This window comes from Lithobates pipiens, unplaced genomic scaffold (assembly GCF_037356315.1).
Source record: "Lithobates pipiens isolate NorthernLeopardFrog02 unplaced genomic scaffold, aLitPip1_a1.2 Scaffold_16, whole genome shotgun sequence".
NCBI classification, from domain to species: domain Eukaryota; kingdom Metazoa; phylum Chordata; class Amphibia; order Anura; family Ranidae; genus Lithobates; species Lithobates pipiens.
In genome coordinates, this window is record NW_027507748.1 from 455,484,068 (window position 1) to 455,505,577 (window position 21,510).

Sequence of the window (21,510 nt, forward strand, 5' to 3'; positions counted from 1 at the left end):
ATTTGGTAATTTGACTACATACCAGACCTTTAGGCCACAAGGCAATGTTACAAATGTTCTGCATAAAAAAAGTGTTTTCTTCAAAATTATGTTTGCACGATAAACATTTACTTACTTGTCGTTAGAAATGCTACAATCAATCACAGTCTTTTTGCTGGTGTTCACAATAATAAATGGTAAATGTATAACTGAATTGGATGGAGGCGATCTATTTGTTTGCTGCTCTGTTTGACGATTTCTTTGAACTAGATTTTTGAAGGCAATTTGCTGAAATAAAATAAAAAAAATAAAAGTAATGCAAAATATTAAAGTTCATTGATACTCCATCAACCAACATAAGTTATTAATATTTCAGTCTGCCAAATAACTTTAGTTTTGGATGGAGCGGATAAGGATTAGAAACTGTTGGATTTTTGGTGCTATTCAAGAATTCATGTCTCTCCCTGGTCACAGGGACAGTGGTTTCCCAGACAGAATATTATAACGACAGGAACACAGGCTACAAAAAAATTAAAAAGGGCCAGCATGCCAAAAAGTAGATCCAGATTAAAGGTTTACTTAAGTTTAATATCAGTAATACATCAACCTTTGAGGGCACAGCAGCCCTCTTAAAATAAAGCTGACCTTTCCCTCCAAATGTGTTTCTCTTGCCAATACAGGTCTTCAGTAAAGCAGTCACCTGGATATACAGTTGGCATACTGGCAGTTTATCACCAGTGAATTTACATGGAAACAGCATTTAGCCAAGTTCCCACCCCAGATAGGGGTTATTCAGAAGTCTGTATGGTTTGAGGAACTGTTGGAAATACAAAAATTACTAGGGTTTAGGGATTTTAACTCTTAAAGCAGAGTTCCACCCAACAGTGGTGCTTGCGTTTTAAGCCGTCCTAAACCCAACATGCCACATTTGGCATGTCATTTTTTGGGGGGGGGGGGGTGTTTAACTAGTTTTGACGGGTACTGAGCCCCTACTTCTGTCTGGCGGTGCCTGCTCTCTCTGCAATCTTCTGGGACAGGTCGCAGGTCGATATCGCGGCTCCGGCCACTCACAGCGCCGGAGCCGCGATACCCGGAAGAAACGCCGAGGGAGCATGTCAGCTCCCTCGGCGTGGATCGGGCCAGATGTCGGGGCCTCGTTCTAAGGTATTTCATAATGAGCTAGTATGCGGTGCATTTGCAGGTTTAAAAAAATAAAAAATAAATTGCGGGTTTACTACCGCTTTAAGCAAATGTGTAGAAAGTGTGCATCTTGAGTAAAGAAGCAAGCCATTAAAATGCATCACTTAATAAAATTAAAAGATAAAAGGCTCAATTAAAGTATTTAAGAACTTTAAATATTTACACAAAATACAACAAATTGTGACAGTGGTTGGATGAATGGGTCCAAAGAAACTGTACAAACATTTGCAAGATGCACATGCGCTAGTAAAGTGCTTCTAAAGTCAAAAAGTCCATTTAGAATTTTGGATAGACATGATTGTGTTGATTAAAACCCTTGTCAGATGGAAAGTGCAACATTTTACAGTTGCCCCAGAACAAAATCAGAATGGATATCTACTATTGTGAACACCTGTTTCATTTTGTTTATTTCTAACAGAGGAATAATGACGTCTTCGGGCACAAGTTACAACATAAGATCTAACATAGTATGGAAATACTGTAAAGAAAATGCAAAGCAGCATCTTCCTTCATGTATAATGACTAAAATGAAGAGATAATATGTTGATACCACATAACTACTAGGAATTGACTTTTTTTTTTAAATGCAAAACGACATCTTTCTTCATGTACCATACCTTGGCTTAAAAAAAAAAAAAAAAGGCAATATAATAATGCTACATAACTATGAATGCAATACTACGTAGGCACACAGATTTAATGGTTTAGAATTTTTATCAACACCAAGATTACCTGTAGAATAAGTTCCTGTAGTTGAGACTGTTTTTGCTTTATTCGCTCAAGTCTTCTTTGTCTTTCAACCTTAAAAATAACCTCAACTTTAATAGCATAACAACATTTAAGATATAGTCACAAAAAACACTTATGCACGATTTAAAGTGTCAGTCACTTTAACCAGAATCCTTTTTGCTCACAGGCAGGAAGTGCAGCAACCTAGAGATGCCTGCACATACATGCGAGGCCTAGAGATTCCTGCAAATACATTTTGATCCAGAAAAGTTCAAAAACTTCTAGCTTGCGTCCCGTCTCCCACTTATTCATTCCTACTGGACTATGACTAAGTCTCAGCTCTTATTTACTGAACTCAGGAAATACAGCTCTCAATATACTCTTGGCACTTGGACAATATTGATGCACTTTGCTACACAGCAGCCACGACCCCCTCCCCCCTGCTGTTCATGCACAGAATACTTTGTATTTTGTAAATCAGTTCACAATGCAAAACGTTAAAGAGCAGCTGCAAATTTGTCTTTGTGCTCTTTACATGTTAAAACTCAACCAAAATTCACCTCACAGAGGTGATAGTAACAAGGAAGGCAAAGTAGAGTAGACAAAGGACTATCCCTGGGAGGTTCAAAGGCAGTTTCAAAAGAACCGACAGAACCAGGTTGAGATCCTATTGCGTACAGGGGGGGAAATGTGAGCCACACCCTGCAAGAAAGCCTTCATTGTGAAAGGCAAATAATCTTTCAAAAAGAATAGCTAGAGCCAAGATTTGACCCTTGATGGTACAGAAGGCTAAAATGCGGATTCAGACCAGAGAACGAGACAAAACAGGATTTGTTCCTTGGGGAATTTCCTAGGATGGAACTTCCTTATCCCACACAAAGAGAAACTCTTTCCAAGTGCAATGGTAAACTTTGCAAAAAAAAAAAAAAAAGATTTTCCAGCTTTCAATAGCACAGGGATGACTGAATCCAACAAGCCCCTAACCCTCATGGCCTGGGCTTCAACAGGGCGGTAAAATGGCCCCGGGGGGGTGAGGATTTGGGCAATCTGGACCTTGAGACAAACCTGCTAAGTGGGAGAAAAACAGAGCAAGATGTGAACATGCAAGTAGGCAATCCTACCAATGAATGACTTTGCAGCTTCCATGCTGAATTTTAGTACCTGGAGGACAGTGTTGCAAACATTCAGATCCAGTATGGGGTGGATGCATTGGCATTAAGGACAGTGAACAGGTTATGACATCCTGAGAGGAGGCTGCACCAGAGTAGCATGGTGGTTCACCGATCTTTGCAAGGGCACTGGCAAGTTTCATAACATGAAGCCTAGTGGAGGCAGAGACTAAAACTGCTGCTTGTAGCCTCTAGATAAAATGTTCTGACCCTAATGGCCATAATACCCAATAAGTGTGGGCACTCCCCCACTGTGGGGAGGTTTTAAAATGGAGGTCCACCCTAAAGTGGCCCTTCCGCTCATTGGAACCCTCCCCCCCTCCGGCGCCACAATTGGCACCTTTCAGGGGGGAGGGGGGTGCAGGTACCTGTACACAGTACAGGTATCTGCACCAACTTCCGGCGTAGATTCTGCAGAAGGTATGCCCCTTTCCGAAGGTCCCCCGCTGCCTGCTGGGAAACACACAGATCCCAGAGACAGCAGGGACCATCCTTATTGCGCAGCGCGACTCGCGCATGCGCAGTAGGGAACCGGGAAATGAAGCCTAAAGGCTCCACTTCCTGATTCCCATACCCAAGATGGCGGCAGCAGCACCCGAGAGACGATAGAGAGATTGGCTTCGGGGGCCGACATCGCGGGCTTGCTGGGCGGGTAAGTGTCATTATTTGAAAAGTCAGCAGCTGCAGTATTTGTAGCTGCTGGCTTTATAAAAAAAAAAAATGGCGGACTGTCGCTTTAATAATGTTGGGGGCAGGACTTCTGTTGGAATAGTTACAGGGCTTCTTTTGAAGATCTGAGAGAAACAAAAGGAAACTTTTTACTCTCAGAAGTACAGGGTTTCCCAGACTGAAGTTTTGCCTTTTTCCTGGACAAAAGCTGTCTAGGGATTCACAAAGAGAAATTCCCCATCAAACTCCAAACCTAAGAAGTTTTTCTTGCACCGATACAAAGATCAGCATTTGAGCCTAAGGGTTAATCGCACATCTACTAAAAAGGAGGCCCAATCAAAATATTCACCAATGCCGTAAAAGTATAGTAGGGCCACTAGCATTACATTTTAAAATGTTTTTTCTTTACCTTAATGCATTCTCTGCATTAAAGACCTTTTAATGTCAGGCCAATATGCACTGTGCTTGTTAAAAAACCACACAGCCTAGGTCACAATCGAGCCTGCACAAGTGCCCACATAGCAAGGGACTTGCTAGGTGGGGCCCCCTCGGAGAAGAGGGGGAGCCAAGACTGCCAACGGGAGACCCCAGAAGAGGATCAGTGTTTTTTGTTATTTTAGGGGGGGGGGGGGGTTGGGGGATTCCTGTAGTGGCATAGGGCACTGCCATTTTTCATTTATTCACCAACAGGTGTAAATAAATTAGTGGAAATTAATTCTCCTCTCATACCTGCGTGTGGTACAAGGGGAGAGCAATTTTTATATATAATTTTACACATTAATCACTTGCATACTGCCTCACACTGGTATACATCGGCAGAAGGGCTCGTACAGGCAAACTAACGTACCTGTACGTGGCCCTTTAAGAGGCGGCCAGTGGGCGCGTGCGTGCCCACGGCAAGCTCAGTGGAGGAAGAACGAGGCGATGCTAATGTAAACAAGCATCTCCCCGTTCTGCCTAGTAACAGTGTCACTGATCTCTGCTCCCTGTAATCGGGAGCAGAGATCAGTGACGTGTCACATATAGCCACGTGCCCATCCCCCCCACAGTTCGAAACACTCCCCAGGGCACACTTAACCCATACACTGCCCCCTAGTGGTTAACTCCTTCACTGCCAGTGTCATTTACACAGGAATCAGTGCATTTGTATAGCACTGATTGCTGTATAAATGACAATGGTCCCAAAAACGTGTCAAAAATGTTCGATGTGTCCGCCATAATGTCCCAGTCACAATAAAAAATAAAAAAAAAAGACCGCCGCCATTCCTAGTTTAAAAACCATTTTTTTACCAAAAATATGTAGAAGAATACGTATCGGCCTAATATATTTTTGGGGGATATTATAGCAAAATGAAAAAAAATACTGCTTTTTAAAATTGTCGCTTTTTTGTTTATAGCGCAAATAAAAACCACAGGGGTGATTACCACCAAAAGAAAGCTCTGTGGGGAAAAAAGGATGTCAAATGTGTTTGAGTGCCAGGTTAAACGACCACGCAATTGCCAGTTAAAGCGACGCAGTGCCGAATCGCAAAAAATGCTCTGGTTCGGAAGGAGGTAAAATCTTCCGGGGCTGAAGTGGTTAAAATAAACCCATATCGCAAAGCAGAAAAAAAAAAAAAAAAAAAAACAAACTACAAAAACATTACTTTACTCCTATAGCAGTTTTACGTCAAGTTTTGCACCAAACCTACCTCTAAATTCTGACATTCCTGAGCAGAGTTTGTTGGTAGACCAATCCACTTTATTTCTTTTTTTTCTTTAGAAATAATGTTCATTGCCATAAGCACATTTAAGGCATCATAAACACGTCGTCTTATATTCTTCTGGTCATAAGCTTGCTGTAAAATAATGGTGTTTTAAAGTTCATAACACTTAAAGCTTCCCAATTCATCCAAAACCTTACATGCCAACACATTTTTAAAAGAAAACCTGTTTAGACCCGGTAACATCATTGGGTAAGGCTGGCAGATCATAGGTGATAAGAGTACAGCTGGCTCAGTATTCCTCAAGAACCCTCAGCCCTGATGGAAGCAGCGGCGAAGTGTTAGGCTCCATGCACACTGGAGCTCATAAACTGCAGTTTATTGGAGTTTGGGCATTTTTTTTTTTTAAAAAAAGCCCATAAACTTTACTCTATGTTAGCCTATGTGTCCATGCACACATGGACGTTTTTTTAGCTTTAACGAGCAGTGGAGTTTATGGGCTTTTTTCTGAACGCCAGAAATTCGCATTCAAAGTGCCGTTTTCACCGCCCAAAAACGACAAACACAGATAAACGCTTAGAAACGTACGTTAGTGTTCAGCATTCTATTTTTTTCAATACATTGCGGGAGTTTGGAATGCACCGAGGGATTTTGAGTGTTCTCTGTGTATTTTAACTGAAAACGCCCATAAACGCTAGTACAAAAAGCTGTTGAAAGCACGTTTTTCAACCAGCGTTTTCTGCCAGCAATCTGGCATCCAGAAAAAGCTTTTTTGAGCTTCAGTGTGCATGGAGCCTTAAGCAAATATCAATTTCTTAATGGGTAGATGTCAGTCTGGAGAAGTGCGAGTTCCTAGGTAGGCTATATTTGCAAGCAGAACTCCCTAGCCTTCATGATTGAGAGTACTGAAACTTAATGAAGATAGGTAATCCAGGGACAATTACCACTTCAATACCAGGCCTATTCTGGCACTTCTCTCTTACATGTAAAAATCATCTTTTTTTCTAGAAAATTACTCAAAACCCCCCCCCCCCCCCCCCCAAACATTATATATGTTTTTTAACAGACACCCTAGGGAATAAAATGGCGGCCATTGCACAAATACCACGCAAGATAAAGTTGCAGTCATTTTTCAAAAGCCAACACCACAGTAAATTTAGCCCAATTTTTCTGTATAATGTGAAAGATGTTAAGCCGAGTAAATAGATACCCAACATGTCACGCTTTAAAATTGTGCACACTCATGGCACCAAACTTCAGTACTTAAAAATCTCCATAGGCGAAACTTTCAAAAATTTTTTTACAGGTTACCAGCTTACAGTTAGAGGATGTCTAGTGCTAGATTTGTTGCAAACGCTCACACGGCGATACCTCACATGTGTGGTTTGACCGCCATTTACATGTGGGCAGGACTTGCCTATGTGTTCACTTTTGAACGCGAGCTACTGGGTCAATAAGACCCCACATCTCTCCTCCAGGCTGGAAAGCATGAGATTGAGAACAAAAAAATTCACTGATCTCATGCTGACAGCCGCGATCGTGGCTTTGTTTACTTCCAGGAAGGATGTTATGACGTCACGCCCAGGCCTCTGACGGTCAGAGATGACTGGTTACCATCTGGTCCCCGGAAATTGCCATCGTTGAACCGGCTGGATGACTTTCTCCGGGCCCCGATGGCAAGGTCCCCGCCTCTGTGTGGCTCGGGTGTTGACGGACTTGGAAGATGCATGCACCTATGACTTAAGCGTTTTGATCGATTTATTCCCTTCACACGTGTGCTCAAAGTGAATTGTTTGCCATGCAAGTAAATCAATTTATGTTTAACATCACATGTCATGTTAACGTACTGCATAACTTGTTTAGCTGAAACATTATTATTTCCCCTTTTTTAATGTACAATTTACTCGTATACTCTCTCTTGTAGAAAATCTATACCAATCTGAACAAAAACCCTGAAAAAGGACCTTTAGTCCTTAACATGCAAGGCGTTATAGGCACTGTGTTGACCGTCATTAGTCCCTCCTGCACCAGGATAGTGACAAGGCCCATACAATTGTATTAGATACTTGATTTTGCGCTTCATACATATTGATCTTTTATGTATACCATTATGTTGTAATAATAAATTTGTACTTTTTTACTATTTGGTTTGGTCTGTCTATTAATGACCTTAAGGGGGCTCTCACCGTACCTCTGGTACTAGGTGTCTTTGCTACTTTCTCACTATTTGGGTCAGACAAACCAAACTTCATCCACACATAGTCCCATCCCTTTCCCTATTTTTTTTTTTTTTTTTTTAAGTTCAGCTCTAATTCAGTAAAAGGTTTACAATAATAATGAGAAAACTGATATAAAAAAAAAAATGAAGTGGAGAATATAGCAATGAGAAACTGATAAGGAGACTAAAAAACAGGGGAAACCAGCACAAAACACAAAAACAAAAAACAAAGAATCGTGAACAGCAAACTCACCGATTCATTTGGTGATATGTGGTTATCGGTTGAACTGAATTCTGCTACCAACTCATCAGCCACTTCATTGTAAGAGGTTGTGCCCTTCTTCTGTACTTTCTCACATACTTTCATTGAAAAGTGACGTAAGCCCTTGCCATTTTTCTCTCCTTTTTTATTCCTTTTACTAAATAGGAGACATTAGAAATATAAACTCTGAAAAATAGTATGCAATGAAACATCAAAAGCATTCAATTGCCCCCAAAAAAATAAAAAATGAGGATCCTATTAAGTGAACACACAAGAGCAGCCTCTAGGTTTTCTGCCCAGAGAATTAGTATTTACTCTAAACTCCTGCTGCTAAAGTGCAATAATTTCAAACAGAACTTACTGTACAGCAACTAACCCCTCAGGAATTCACCTGTAAGCCTTCAAACTGGAATAGGACAAAGGCGGTCGGCAGTGAGGAGAAAAAAGTATTTGATCACCTGCCGATTTTGTACATGCACCCACTGACAAAGAAATTAGAAGTCTAAAATTAAAATTCAGAAAAAAAAAACCATTTCAAAAAAAGTTATAAATTTATTTGCATTTTAATGAGTGAAATAAGATTTTTTTTGTCATGCTTACCTGTAAAATCATTTTCTTTGAGTACATCATGGGACACAGAGTCAGGCTAATATTCATTACCCACTGGGTTATACACCAACCTCCAGGTGAATGGACACTGGTAGACCAAAGGTTTTCAGACAGGAAGCGATCCCCTATATAAACACATCCCACACAGGAAGCATTTCAGTTTTGTAGCAAGCATTGAATTCTCAAAAAAAAAAAAAAAGGGGGGGGGGGATCCCTGTGTCCCATGATGTACTCAAAGAAAAGGATTTTACACAACGCATGATGAAAAAATCCTATTTTCTTTTACATACATCATGGGACACAATGGGGGTTATTTACGAAAGACAAATCCACTTTGCATTACAAAGTGCACTTGAAATTGCACTGAAAGCGCACTTTTAGTGCAGTTACTGTAAATTTGAAATGAGGGGAAACAATGCTGATATTATCCAATCATGTGCAAGTTAAAATGATGTTTTTTTCCCTTACATGTCCCCCTTGGATCTACAGCGACTACACTACCAAGTGCACTTTCAGTGCAAAGTGGATTTGCCTTTAGTTAATAACCCCCCAGAGTCAGGCTAAAATTCATTACCTACTGGGAGGTCCCAGAGCAATAGCCTTGAGGGGAGGGAGACACCCTGCCTAACAATAGTCACCAGAACTTACACGGCAGCCTGTAGTACACTGCGGCCGAAAGCCGAATCCTTGGCTGTTTGAACATCCACTTGATATCATTTTGTGAAGGTATGCACTGAAGACCAGGTAGCAGCCTTACAAATCTGAGCCACAGATACCTAATGGCGAAAAGCCAGGAGGTTCTTACACCCCTGGTAGAATGAGCTCTCACCCTAAATGGAGGAGCTTTGGGTTTCAGACCGTAGGCTTAAATGATCGATTGACAGACCCAATTGGCAATGGAAGCCTTGGAAGCTGCCTGCACCTTCTTGGGTCCTTTTGGTAAAACAAAAAAGTAGTCTGATCCCAAGATCTCTGCAGCGCTAGAAAAATAAACCTCGGCTGCCCTCACAACATCGTGAATGCATTCGACTCTTTTCGCCAAGCAAAGAAAAAAAAAGCAAAATAAGGTTCTGATTTAAATGAAAGTGTTTCCTTCACATAGTTTAATTCACTCCTCACATCCACACCTATCCTGGTTGGATATGCGAGTTAGATTATCCAGCGCATTTTTTCACCTAGCTTGGACAGTATCTGCCCAAGGTTTATTTTACACACTGATACATTCACATAATTTCTATTTCACAGTACATTTGCTGGAACTGGCACACACTCTGCATTAACATCTAATCATCCACAGGGGACCATACCATCACTGGTGTTTCTCAAGTCATGTCTTTGGACCCCAGTGCAGCCTCAGCTCCCCGTGGAATGTTTTACCATAGTGCCTCCAGCTGTTAACAACATCACTAAATTACCTATTTTACTTTTAGGTAAGAGTATTTGGTAACACTATTACCCTTGCTCTTTTCTTTCCCTCCGTGTCCAGAATCTGTTCATTTTGTAATTCATTTTTTTCTATTATAGACCTCTGCATATGTAATGTAGCTCCGGTACTCCTGAAGAGTATGCGCTATGTCTGTAAATTTAGTTTCCCAAGACTATAGTTGAGTCTTGGGGTTATTTGTTCTAAATTGTGGTTTTGGCATCAGTTTGGCTGGGCTGTACTAATGTTCTGCCTGGTCATAGGCGTAGGTAGCACCTTTGAGAGGGATTGGAAAGCAGTCTGGTTGGACGCATTGGGTACCAATCTCTCTCTTTGAGCCAATCAGTGGGTGCGTTGTCTCACTGTGTATTCCAGGAGAGGGTACTTAAGCTGCTTAAGTCACGTGGTTGTGGGTTCTGGTCCAGAAGTATGTTCTGGCTCCATGGTCCTGGTCCTCCTGACCAGCTCCCAGAGGCCCTCATGGCCTGGGGTGCGGATCCATCCGTGACCCAGTCTCAGGACTGGCTAGTCCGAGCTGGGAGGATTCTAAAGTAGCCCGGTGCGGTCTCTGGTTTTGGAGAGGCCCAGCAACTCGTCATGAAACCAGTGGAGGACTCTTCAGAAGATGGCCATGCACAAGCCTGGCTGCTCGGTAAGGCCCCTTTCACACTGGGGCGGGAGTGGCGCCGGTGGTATTTAGCGCGGCTTTACCATCGTTTTAGCGGCAGTATGCGGCCGCTAGCAGTGCGGATTTAACCCCCGCAGGAGACAAAAAGGGTTAAAACCGCCTGCAAAGCGCCGCTACATTGGTTTTGTCCGTGGTGTAGCCGCGCTGCCCCATTGATTTTAATGGGTAGGAGCAGTTTAGGAGCAGTGAATACACCGATCCAAAGATGCGCCTAGCAGGAATTTTTTCACCGTCCTGATAGCGCACTGCTCCAGTGTGAAAGTCCTCTGGCTTTCACAGTGGAGTGAAAGGGGTCAGATTTTTTCAGGCGCTATTTTTAGCACTGTAGCGCCTGAAAACGCCCCAGTGTGAAAAGGGCCTAAGAGCCTGGATGTTGAGCTGTATGGACACTAATTGAATCCACATTTCTTATGTTATCACCGGACTGGCTGCAAGATACTGGTACCACAAGAAGGTTCCCATTTCTATCCTTCTGTTACAACTAAGTAACAGTTCCTGATCAGTTCCTGTGAGAGACTGTTCATCTAAAAGTTTGAAACCAAGTCTGTGGCAGAGACTTTGCCAAGTTTGAGTCATGTGTCAGCTGCTAAGGCCATAAACCAGGATTTAACTGACAGTGGAAATATCCAATTGCGAGTGGCTACTCCCTGGATTACTTCAAGAGAGACATTTATTAAGTGTCAGCAGTATCAAAGTGCCCGAGCTTCCATATCTATACCCTCTATTCCCAACCGAGAGACTGTTTCTGTTCAACATTTTAAGCAAATAAAAATTCCAAAAAGGAATTCAGGTGTCGGTCTCTGCCGTTATTGGGCCATCAACCTTCGGAACCCCTAGACAAGAACAATGAGCTACAAGGCGGAGGAGGTAAACGGTAAGCCCAAGAAAATCAGCAGCTCCTCCGGGGGGGTCAGTGCTACAGTAACTTCTCCTGATGAGTTGATATTCTTCATGAAACATGTAGAGCCCCAGCCTTATGCTATACCATATAATCAAGTCATCTTGAGATTCCACAATATGAACGATATGACATTTTACTCTCAATTACTACAATTAAAAGAATCATGCCGTCAATGAATTGGAACAATTGTATTACCATATACCAATGTATCCATTACCCATTGATTGGTTTTGAATGTCATTATCATGCATAATAAATTGCTATGGTGCTACTTATAACTCAATCTTATCTCCGTTATTCAATGCATCTCTTTTTGGAATCCATCTTCAGGGGATTTTACATTTTTATTAGCTGTGCTTCATTTAAAGTCCCAACCTATTTCTTTAAATTGATGGTGTATACATAATAGTGATGGAGGCAGATGAACCTACCCATTAAATGCCTAATTTAAAGTCCCAACCCCCCCACTTTTTTCATCTTAAATGAAAGGCCAATGCCACTTTTGGCAAAAAGGATGGAACCAGTCGTAAACACGACTGTCGTGGTGAAGGATCAAGTATGGTTCCCTGCACGAAAGGCCCGCCAACTCCAACACACTTTTAGCTGAGGTGATGGCCATCAGGAAGGCTAGCTTGTGTGACAGCAAGTCTAATGGAATTTCCTTGATAGGTTCAAATGGTTGTTTCTGTAACACAGACACCACAAAGTTCAAGTCCCAAGGACACACAGGTTACCTAATGGGGGAAGCAAGTTGTCCCCAGCATAGAGGTTCAGATCAGTGAATGGGAGGCTAAAAGCCTTTGGAAGACTACTGATAGCACAATCAGGTCAAGTTTTGGCCCTAAAAGCCAATTTGATTTCCACAGTTGACTGCAGAAAAGAAAATTCTCCCAATCACGTATTTCCGAGGATGCCATTTTCTGGCTTCACTCCAAGCAATATAAAAAAGTCTTCCCGACCTCATGATCAATTTCCCTAGCGACAGCTTTTCTAGCATTCACTAAGGTAGGCACTGCTGATCCCGAGATGCCAAGGTCCTTTAATACCCTGGCTTCAATAGCCATGAGGTCAAACTTAGAGACTGTAAATTGGGGTGGAATATTGGACCTTGAGACAGTAGATCGGGGCGACGTGGAAGTGTCCATGGCCCGCCTATTGTCAGTCTCACAATCTTCGGGAACCAGGGCCTTATGGGCCAGGCTGGTGCCACCAGAATGATTGGAACAACCGCTTTCAAAATCCTGCGCAACAAATGTAGGAGAGGGATCAGAGGGAAAGCATAGTTCCATGGAGACAGTACTCCCTGGTTTATCGGAGCATCTGCTCTGATTGCCAGAGGATCCCTTCTTTGGGACACAAATTGCTGTAGCTTGTTGAACCTGCATGCCAATGGGTCAACCTCTAGCCACCCCCAACACTGGCAATTTCCTGAAACACCCCTGGGTGTAGAGACAATTCCCCTGGGCAGATCTGCTGGCGGCTGAGATAAACTGCCTTCCAAATCTCTACTCCAGGTATATGGACGGTCGATAGAATAAGCACATGTCCCACTGGCCAGGCTAGTATGTGGTTCACCTCCTTCAGAGCTGAACGACTCCTGGTACCGCACTGGTGGTTTATATAGGCCACTGCAGTGGCACTGTCAGACTGAACCCCGATAGGGCAGTCCTGAAGCTCCACCGTCCAGGACCATAGGGCCAGATTTACTTCCTGTAATTCCAGGATGTTGATGGGCAGGATCTGTTCTGTCCCTGACCATTTTCCCTGAGCTGTGAGCCCTTCTAGGGTTGCTCCCCAGGCTGAGAGTCTGGCATCTGTAGACCGTACTCTCCGAGAATCCGAAAAGGAAGGATTTTCCCTTTCGCAAGTTCTAATCCAGCAACCACTAGTTTAGGCTTAAGCGTTCCGAGGAGATGAGTACATTGGATAATCCAGGGCTTTTCCTCTTCTGATCCAGGCCAACAAGATGTCTTGTTGTAAAGGCCTGGCATGGAACTTGGCATAGGGTACTGCCTCGAAGGGGGATACCATCCTCCCTAGAAGACTCATACAGAGCCGAATGGAGGGTTGTTTGGTGCGCCTTATGTGATGCGCCTGAACCTTCAAGGCACAGGTCCTTACAGGTGGCAAGAATACTTTTTCTTGAACCGTATCTAGGCTGAGACCTAAATATTTTAGACTGAGTTGGTTTCAAGGCTGACTTTTCAGTATTTATGATTCAGCCTAAGCTTTTCAAATACCGCACTGTGCATATTATGCTTTGTTCTAGAGCATGTAAAGAGTGATCTCTGAGTAGTAGGTCGTCCAGATACCTGAGCACTAGGATCCCTTGAGCCCCTATAAAGATCCAGTACTGGTGCGAGGACCTTTGTGAACACTCGGGAGCTGTAGCCAGCCCGAAGGGTAGAGCCACAAACTGAAAGACGTTCTACTGCAAAACGTAGGAACCTCTGATGAGGCTGAACGATAGGTATGTGTAAATGTGTGTCTTATATTATCGTGTCTTTTATATTGATGGAGGCTAAAAAGCCGTCTCTGGCCCATCAGCGTACCTGTCTCCGGCCCATGCCTCAGAATATACGTTGGGGTGTCTGCTTTCCAAAATGGGTAATTTTGTGGGTAATTCCACTGGGCTGGTGCTCAAGGAGGGTCAAAAGTGTGATGGGCAGGAATGAAATGAGACGTGTAATTTATGCTCCTAGAATGCCAGAAGGTACTGCTTCAATGCTGGGCCTCTGTATATATGTCCCACACATGTGTTATCGCCATACTCGGGAAGAGTAGCAGAATGTATTTTGGGGTGTCATTTTTGCTATATACATGCTATGTGTTAGAAATATCTTATAAATTGATAACTTTTTTATTTTTTTATTTTTTTACAAAAGTTTTCCCACATTTTTCAAAAACATCTGGAAAAAAATGAACCGTTCAAAAGACTCATTCTGCCTCAGATTATACGTTGGGGTGTTTGCTTTCCAACATGGGGTCATTTTGTGGGCAATTACAGTATCCTGGTGCTCAAGGGCCTTCAAAAGTGTAATAGGTGGTTGAGAAATGAGATGTGCCATTTATGCCCGTAGTTGCAATTGCAACTTAAAGGCAGAATGAACCATTTTGGTCAGTCAGGATCAAAAACCTCTGCGACTGAGAGGCAGATATCAACTGGATATTTTGTCCAGTTTTCTCAGGAGACTCATCTGCTGGGCCTTCCACAGGAGTCCGGAGCTTTAAGCTCTTCCCCATCCTCAACCCATTCTTGCTCCAGACTAGGAGGCTCCAGGGAGGGAGAGCTGTCGCGCTTACTGCTACCCTGCGGGATGGAAGCAATCATGCCAGCAAGCCTGTTCTCTAACCTGGCTAGGCCCAAGGATAGTTGATCCTTAGTGATAAATCTGTGTGCCCTTCCCTGCAATGTTAATCCCACTCCTATTTTTTAAAGACATTAACCAGCCACAAAAAAAAAAAAAAAAAAAAAAGTACTTGGGTGTAGTATTAAAAGACTTCAGAATGAAGACCCTTTAATAGGGCTCACCAAGCACCTATGTAACAATCCTTTGCCTGCCAAGCAACACTTGGTGACTCACGTGACCCGGGTAAGAAAAAATTAACCTCTGCAAGTGTCTGTTCAGAGCCTGCTCTGTCTCGCAGCTGCCTTTTGGAAGCACCACATGCTTGGCTTACACAGCTTCAAAAACAGGCGTGGCCGTATTCGCGCATGACAAAATTCCTCATGAGCCCAGATAAAAGGCTACTACGTGTGCGTCATGGCCACCAAACTGCCAACTAAACATATCGGTACTCTTGCAAACGTGTGTGTGCCCAGTTGAATCAAGGCAAAATGCCGAACCGCCGTGCACCATCATACAGGTTAAAAAAAAAAAAAAAAAAAAACAGCCAGAAGCGAAAAAAAAAAAAAAGACACTTTGTGAACACCCACAGGTAGTCCAAAAGTCCCCCATCTGGTCACTACACACAGGTGTCCAGCCTCTAGCTAGCTTGGCTGATTGTTACAATCACGACAATAAAGGTGTTTAACTTGCACATGCAGCGCAGGGCAGCTTAGAAAGAGCCCAGTCTTCACCCTTCACAGCAGGTTCCTGTCACTTGAGAACCTTCAAGGACAGGGTACCCTTTTCATATTTAGAGTCTACTCTCTTGGAACTGTACAGCACCCCTGTAGTAATGCCGTAGCGCTGTGGTGTCCAGGATTTCACTACAGGCAAAACCTTACAGGATCTGGAGTCTTCTTTGCGAGACTGGTACCATTTATCTAAGCTTATAAAGCCTGTGTCAAATGGATCCAAATCGGTCAAACCCTTGATTCATTTAGAAACAGTTTGTGGGACTAGAGACCTGAAGCTCAGAGAGCAAACAAACCGCGCCATCCACCATGCAGACACTAGTTAAAAAAAAAAAAAAAAAAAAAAATGAAGAGCTTCCTGTGTGGGAGGAGTTTTATAACTTTGTCTGAAGATCTTTGGTCTACCAGTGTCCAGTCACCAGGAGATGAAGTATAACCCAGTAGGTAATGAATATTAGCCTGACTGTGTCCCATGATGTATGAAAGGAAAGTATTTGACCCCCTCCACAAAACACGACTTAGTACTTGGTGGCAAAACCCTTGTTGACAGAGGTTAGACATTTCTTGTAGTTGGTCAACAGGTTTGCACACATCTCAGAAGGGATTTTGTCCACTCCTTTTCAGAACCTCTCCAAGCCATTAAGGTTTGAGGCTGTTGGGTAACTCGAACCTTCAGCTCCCTCCACATTTTCTATGGGATTAAGGTCTGGAGACTGACTAGGCCACTCCAGGACCTTAATGTGCATCTTCTTGAGCCACTCCTTTGTTGCCTTGGCCGTGTGTTTTGGGTCATTGTCATGCTAGAATACCCATCCATGACCCACTTTTCAATGCTCTGGCTGAGGGAAGGAGGTTTTCACCAAATATTTGATGGTGCATGGCCCAATCCATCATCCCTTTGATGCAGTGAAGTTGTCCTATCCCCTTATCAGAAAAACACCCCCATAATGTTTCCACCTCTATGTTAGACGGTGGGGATGGTGTTCGGCAGCATTCCTCCTCCTCCAAACAAGGAGAGTTGAGTTCATACCAAAGAGCTCGATTTTGGTCTGATCTGACCAAAACACTTTCACCCAGTTATCCTCTGAATCATTCAGATGTGCATTAGCAATCTTCAGACAGGCCTGTACATGTGCTTTCTTGAACAAGGGGACCTTGCGGGCACTGCAGGATTTAAGTTCTTTACGGCATAGTGTGTTACCAATTGTTTTCTTGGCGACTATGGTCCCAGTTGCCTCAAGTTCATTGACAAGATTCTCCCGTGTAGTTCTGGGCCGATTCCTCACCGTTCTAATGATTGAAACTCCACGAGGTGAGATCTTGCATGGAGCCCCAGATTGGGACAGGTTGACAGTTATTTTGTGTTACTTCCATTTGAAAATAATCACACCGTTGCCACACTCTCGCCAAGCTGCTTGGCGATGGTCTTGTAGCCCATTCCAGCCTTGTGTAGTTCTACAATCTTGTCCAACATCCTTGGACAGCTCTTTGGTCTTGGCCATGGTTTGAGAGATTTGAATCGGATTGATTGCTTCTGTGGACAGGTGTCTTTTATACAGGCAACAAGCTGAGATTAGGAGCACTTCCTTTGAGAGTGTGCTCCTAATCTCAGCTCGTTAACTGTAGAGAAAACACCTGGGAGCCAGAAATCTTGCTGATAGGGGAATACTCATTAAAATGCAATGTATAACTTTTTTGCAATGTGTTTTTCTTTAATTTTTTTAGTTGTCATTCTGTCACCAACTTAAAATAGCCCTACCATTAAAATTAGAGACTGATCGTTTCATTGTCAGTGGGCAAACTTTAGCAGGGGATCAAATACTTTTTTCCCCTCACTGAATATCCTATACTAACACCTATACCTGGTAAGAACATAAAATATCCTTCCCTATGATATAGTGTCATTGCCATACTACTGCTTTCCAGAAGCAGAAAGATGGAGGAGTAGTACATCATGTCATAATAGACTCAATAGACCCTTGGAAAAAAACAGGGGGGAGGGGGGACTGGAGCAAACAGAATCTGGAGCAGCTGTACGTGACAATCTGCCAACTTCAACTTTATCAGTAAGGCCCCACACGGACAGACCGTTCAGGTTAGTTTTTTTAGAAGGACCAGAACAGATGCTCCATGCAGGTCTATGGATTGACTGATGTCAGCGGTGACATCAGATCCGCTAAGTTCAGACAACTGGAAGCCCTCTTTTCCATCAGTCTGGCTGATGGGATGAAATCGGACAGGTGGTCCATTTTCATTCGACCCCCCATAGAGGAGAGTGGAGCTCTGACAGGTCCATCCCTGCACAGTCTAAAGAGACGGAGCTGTCATCCGTCTGCTCAGCGGGATCACTGAAGCGTTCCCTGCTGAGCAAAGCGGAGTCTGTACACGTACACACCTTTGTGAAAGGGGCCGCCAGGTTGAATTACAAAAACGAACCCAAATCATATATCCACACACTTTGTGGATGGAGGAATCCTCCCACTGTGCCTTTGTATTCGGACAGCAGAGAGACTCCCCCCAGTGTCAGAACACTGACTAGTGCTGCAGGCAATGATCAAGCAGATTTTTTTTTTTTTTTTTTTAACAGGCTGATTAAATAAAAGTCGATCAGTAGATCGACTTTTGCTCAACCACAGTGCGCATACATAGATTAAAATTTGGACAGTCTGTTGAATAGGCTGAATTTCAATCCAAGTATGTATGGCCAGCTGAAGTCTACAATGCTTTTTCTTACCTGGCAGACCATGGAGAGGAGTCTGTGGCTTGGTTTTGTGATACAAAGTGCGTGCTTGGAGTATGGGGACTTCCTAACAAGATAGTATTTGGCTGAGATTGTCTTTGTGGTGTGCCAATAACCTGCAGAAAGATAATTTGAAGAAAAATCAGGTATATGAAAGCATTAAAACCAACAAATGCACAAAATAGAAAATAGTCTGAAGCAAATGCATACAGAAATAAGGAAACCTCTCAACTTTGTAACTGAAGAATGAGGGAAACCCTAGGACTGAGCTGGTGTGCAGCTATGCACACTGCAGTGAAAATGGATGTGGCTAAATAGTGGTGAATTTTAGGCATGGCTTAACCACTTCCTACAGGCAGCATCTGTGGAGAAGTGAAGGAGCGGTGTATACACTGCTCCCTACCCATTGAAATAAATGGGCACCGCTGGTGAAGTGCCTGCAAAGCCCTTTGGCAATACACAGGCACATTTAACCCTTTATGTGGCCGCTAGCAGGGGTTAAATGCATCCCACTAGTGGGCGAATAGCGCCGCCAAAATTACAGTGAAGTGCCACTAAAACTAGCAGCATTTTACCGTCCTGCCCACTAAACTGAATGAGCACCGCTGCTGCAGCAGCACTTTGCGGGTAATTTTAACCCTTTTTCAGACCCTAGCAGGGGTTAAAACCGCACGCTAGCAGCCAAAAATCCCAACAGTAAAGCACCACTAAAAATAGCGGCACTTTGCCGCCGACATCACCGACACCCCAGTGTGGAAAGGCCCAAGATTAAATCAGTATTTACTAGAAAAATTACTTCTAACCCCCAAACACACACACACATAAACACAATATATATATATATATATATATATATATATATATATATAATATATATACATATACACAAAAAAAAATCTCACAAAAGTGAGTACACCCCTCACATTTTTGTAAATATTTTATTATATCTTTTCATGTGACCACACTGAAGAAATTACACTTTGCTACAATGTAAAGTAGCGACTGTACAGCTTGTATAACAGTGTAAATTTGCTGTCCCCTTAAAAGGATTTTTGTACCCACCGTAAAATCCTTTTCTCTGTAGTTCACGGACCGACACAGCTCCTCTCAGACCATTGGGTTGTTACGCCACCTTCAGGAGAGGACTGGGCATAACATGTTGACATGTAATAATAAAACTAGAACTTTCTAGTTCCGCCCAAGGGGCAGTCCCTTAGGCAACAACCCCACAGCCTGCATTGCAGCTTCAGTACGTCAACAAGCAGTATAACTTAGAGAAAAATAGGAGGGGCGGGTGCTGTGTCAGTCGGTGAAATACAGAGAAAAGGATTTTAAGGTGAGTACAAAAAATCCTATTTTCTCTTACGTTCACCGACTGACAGCTCCTCTCAGACCATTGGGACATCCCCAAGCAGTACCAAAACGAGGGGTGGGAAAAACAGCAAAAAACATTACCGATAAAAACAGTGTGGGAGAATAACTACAAACAAAAAAAAAATAGGGTGGCCCTCAACTGGGAGTCTACCTCCAAACCGAAAAAAAAAAAAAAACACAAAAAAAGTGCAATTGCAATTATAAGGCCGCCTGAAAAACTTTACGACCAAAACAGACATCAGCCAATGCACTGACATCTACCTTGGAGAATTTTGTAAAAGTGTGAACAGATGACCAAGTCGCCACTTTACACACTTGGACAGACGATTGATGTCGGAAGGCCCAAGACGTTCCCGATTGCCCTTGTGGAGTGGGCCATGACTGGGAAAGGGGCACCTGCGTAGGCCTATACTACAATCTGTCTGATCCACCTGAAAATGGTGGCCAACGAGACCGCCATGCCTTTTTTCAGACCAGCCACCAAAACAAACAAGGAGTCTGACTTCCGAAAGGGAGCCGTAGCAGACAAATACACCCTCGGAGACCGAACCACATCCAAGAAATGAAGGGTCACCACCTTAGGATGCGTTGGCTTAGGACACAGAGATAGTAACACAATGTCTTCATTGATGTGGAACGCCAAAACTACCTTCGCAGAAAAGAAGGTTGCGGACGCATGTAGTGTCCTCTTACCACCCGTGGCATTTTGAATAATGTCATCCAATGAGGCTCCAAAGAGCCAGTCACCAAGGGAGGGAAGATCCATCAGGGCTTTCTTAGATGCCTGGTTAGCAGACCAGCATTTTAGCCAAATCAGGCGCCTCAGTACCACTGCCGACACTAAAGCCCTGGACAACAGAGGGAGAGTGTCCAGGGCCGCGTCACAAATGTACTTAAGGCCTTGCACCAATTGGTCTGCTAGTTCCACGCAGACAGGAGAAGCCTGTTGCTCTCCCAATTCGCGGTGCAAAAGTTTTGCCCACTCAGTGAGCGTCTGCGACACAAGTGCGGATGAAAGTACTGGTTGCATAGTTGACCCCACAACTGTAAAAAAAAAGAAAGCCACTGCCTCGGCTTTCCCGTCGGTGGGATCCTTAGAGGCAGGAGTCCCCTCTATCGGGATCGTGGTTACTTTGTTTAACCTGGATACAAGTGGGTCCACGACCGGAGGAGCCGACCACTTCTTGAGAAGGCTCTCCTCAAAGGGGTAACGCACCGCCATGTATTTGGTGACCGAAAGGGTCCATTGCGGGCGAACCCATTCCTTGTAAAATGAACTTATCGAAAGAAGTCAGATACAGTGACACCTTAGGTGAAGGGGCTGGCTTACGGGACCACTACAGCAGAGGGATCTGCTGGCTCCCAAATTTTCAGGGTATCAGTGCTCCAACAAGCGCTTTGTCGCGCACGGACCCGGATAGGGACTCATCCTCGCTGTCTAATCGGTCCTGGTCAGCATCATCTGAAAACGACAGAACAGGGGTCACCAGCCTCAGCAGGGCTCTAGTCTGCGTCAGAGCTCTCCGCGGACGGACGGGCGGGGGGGTCCATTTTTTTACCACCTTTTGCGCCCACGCACCGCCTCCATCTTGGCAACGAACGAATTGAGGACCGCCGACAAAGCGTCCAGAGGCACTGCACTGTCTGCAGGCGAACCGGTTGCAATTGCCTGGATTTCGGTGGAAGAAACACCAGTTTCTGAAGCCATGTTGACCCTACCCTGTCTGCCACCTGTTGGGGACTTAGGACAGTGATGGTCCCACCC

General features: G+C 43.7%; 1 protein-coding gene across 3 annotated transcripts in view; it reads right to left on the reverse strand.

Moving 5' to 3' along the window:
* The window catches only part of TFDP1 (transcription factor Dp-1), a 171,848-nt gene that overhangs the window by 44,660 nt on the left and 105,678 nt on the right, over positions 1 to 21,510 (reverse strand). For all 3 annotated transcript variants that reach the window (XM_077482832.1, XM_077482833.1, XM_077482834.1), the window contains 5 exons: positions 18,366 to 18,487; positions 7,921 to 8,086; positions 5,438 to 5,584; positions 1,912 to 1,980; positions 116 to 267 (listed from right to left, as the gene is read on the reverse strand). In XM_077482832.1, coding sequence (XP_077338958.1) covers positions 116 to 267; positions 1,912 to 1,980; positions 5,438 to 5,584; positions 7,921 to 8,086; positions 18,366 to 18,487 — 656 coding nt within the window. The remainder of the gene's footprint in view (positions 1 to 115; positions 268 to 1,911; positions 1,981 to 5,437; positions 5,585 to 7,920; positions 8,087 to 18,365; positions 18,488 to 21,510) is intronic.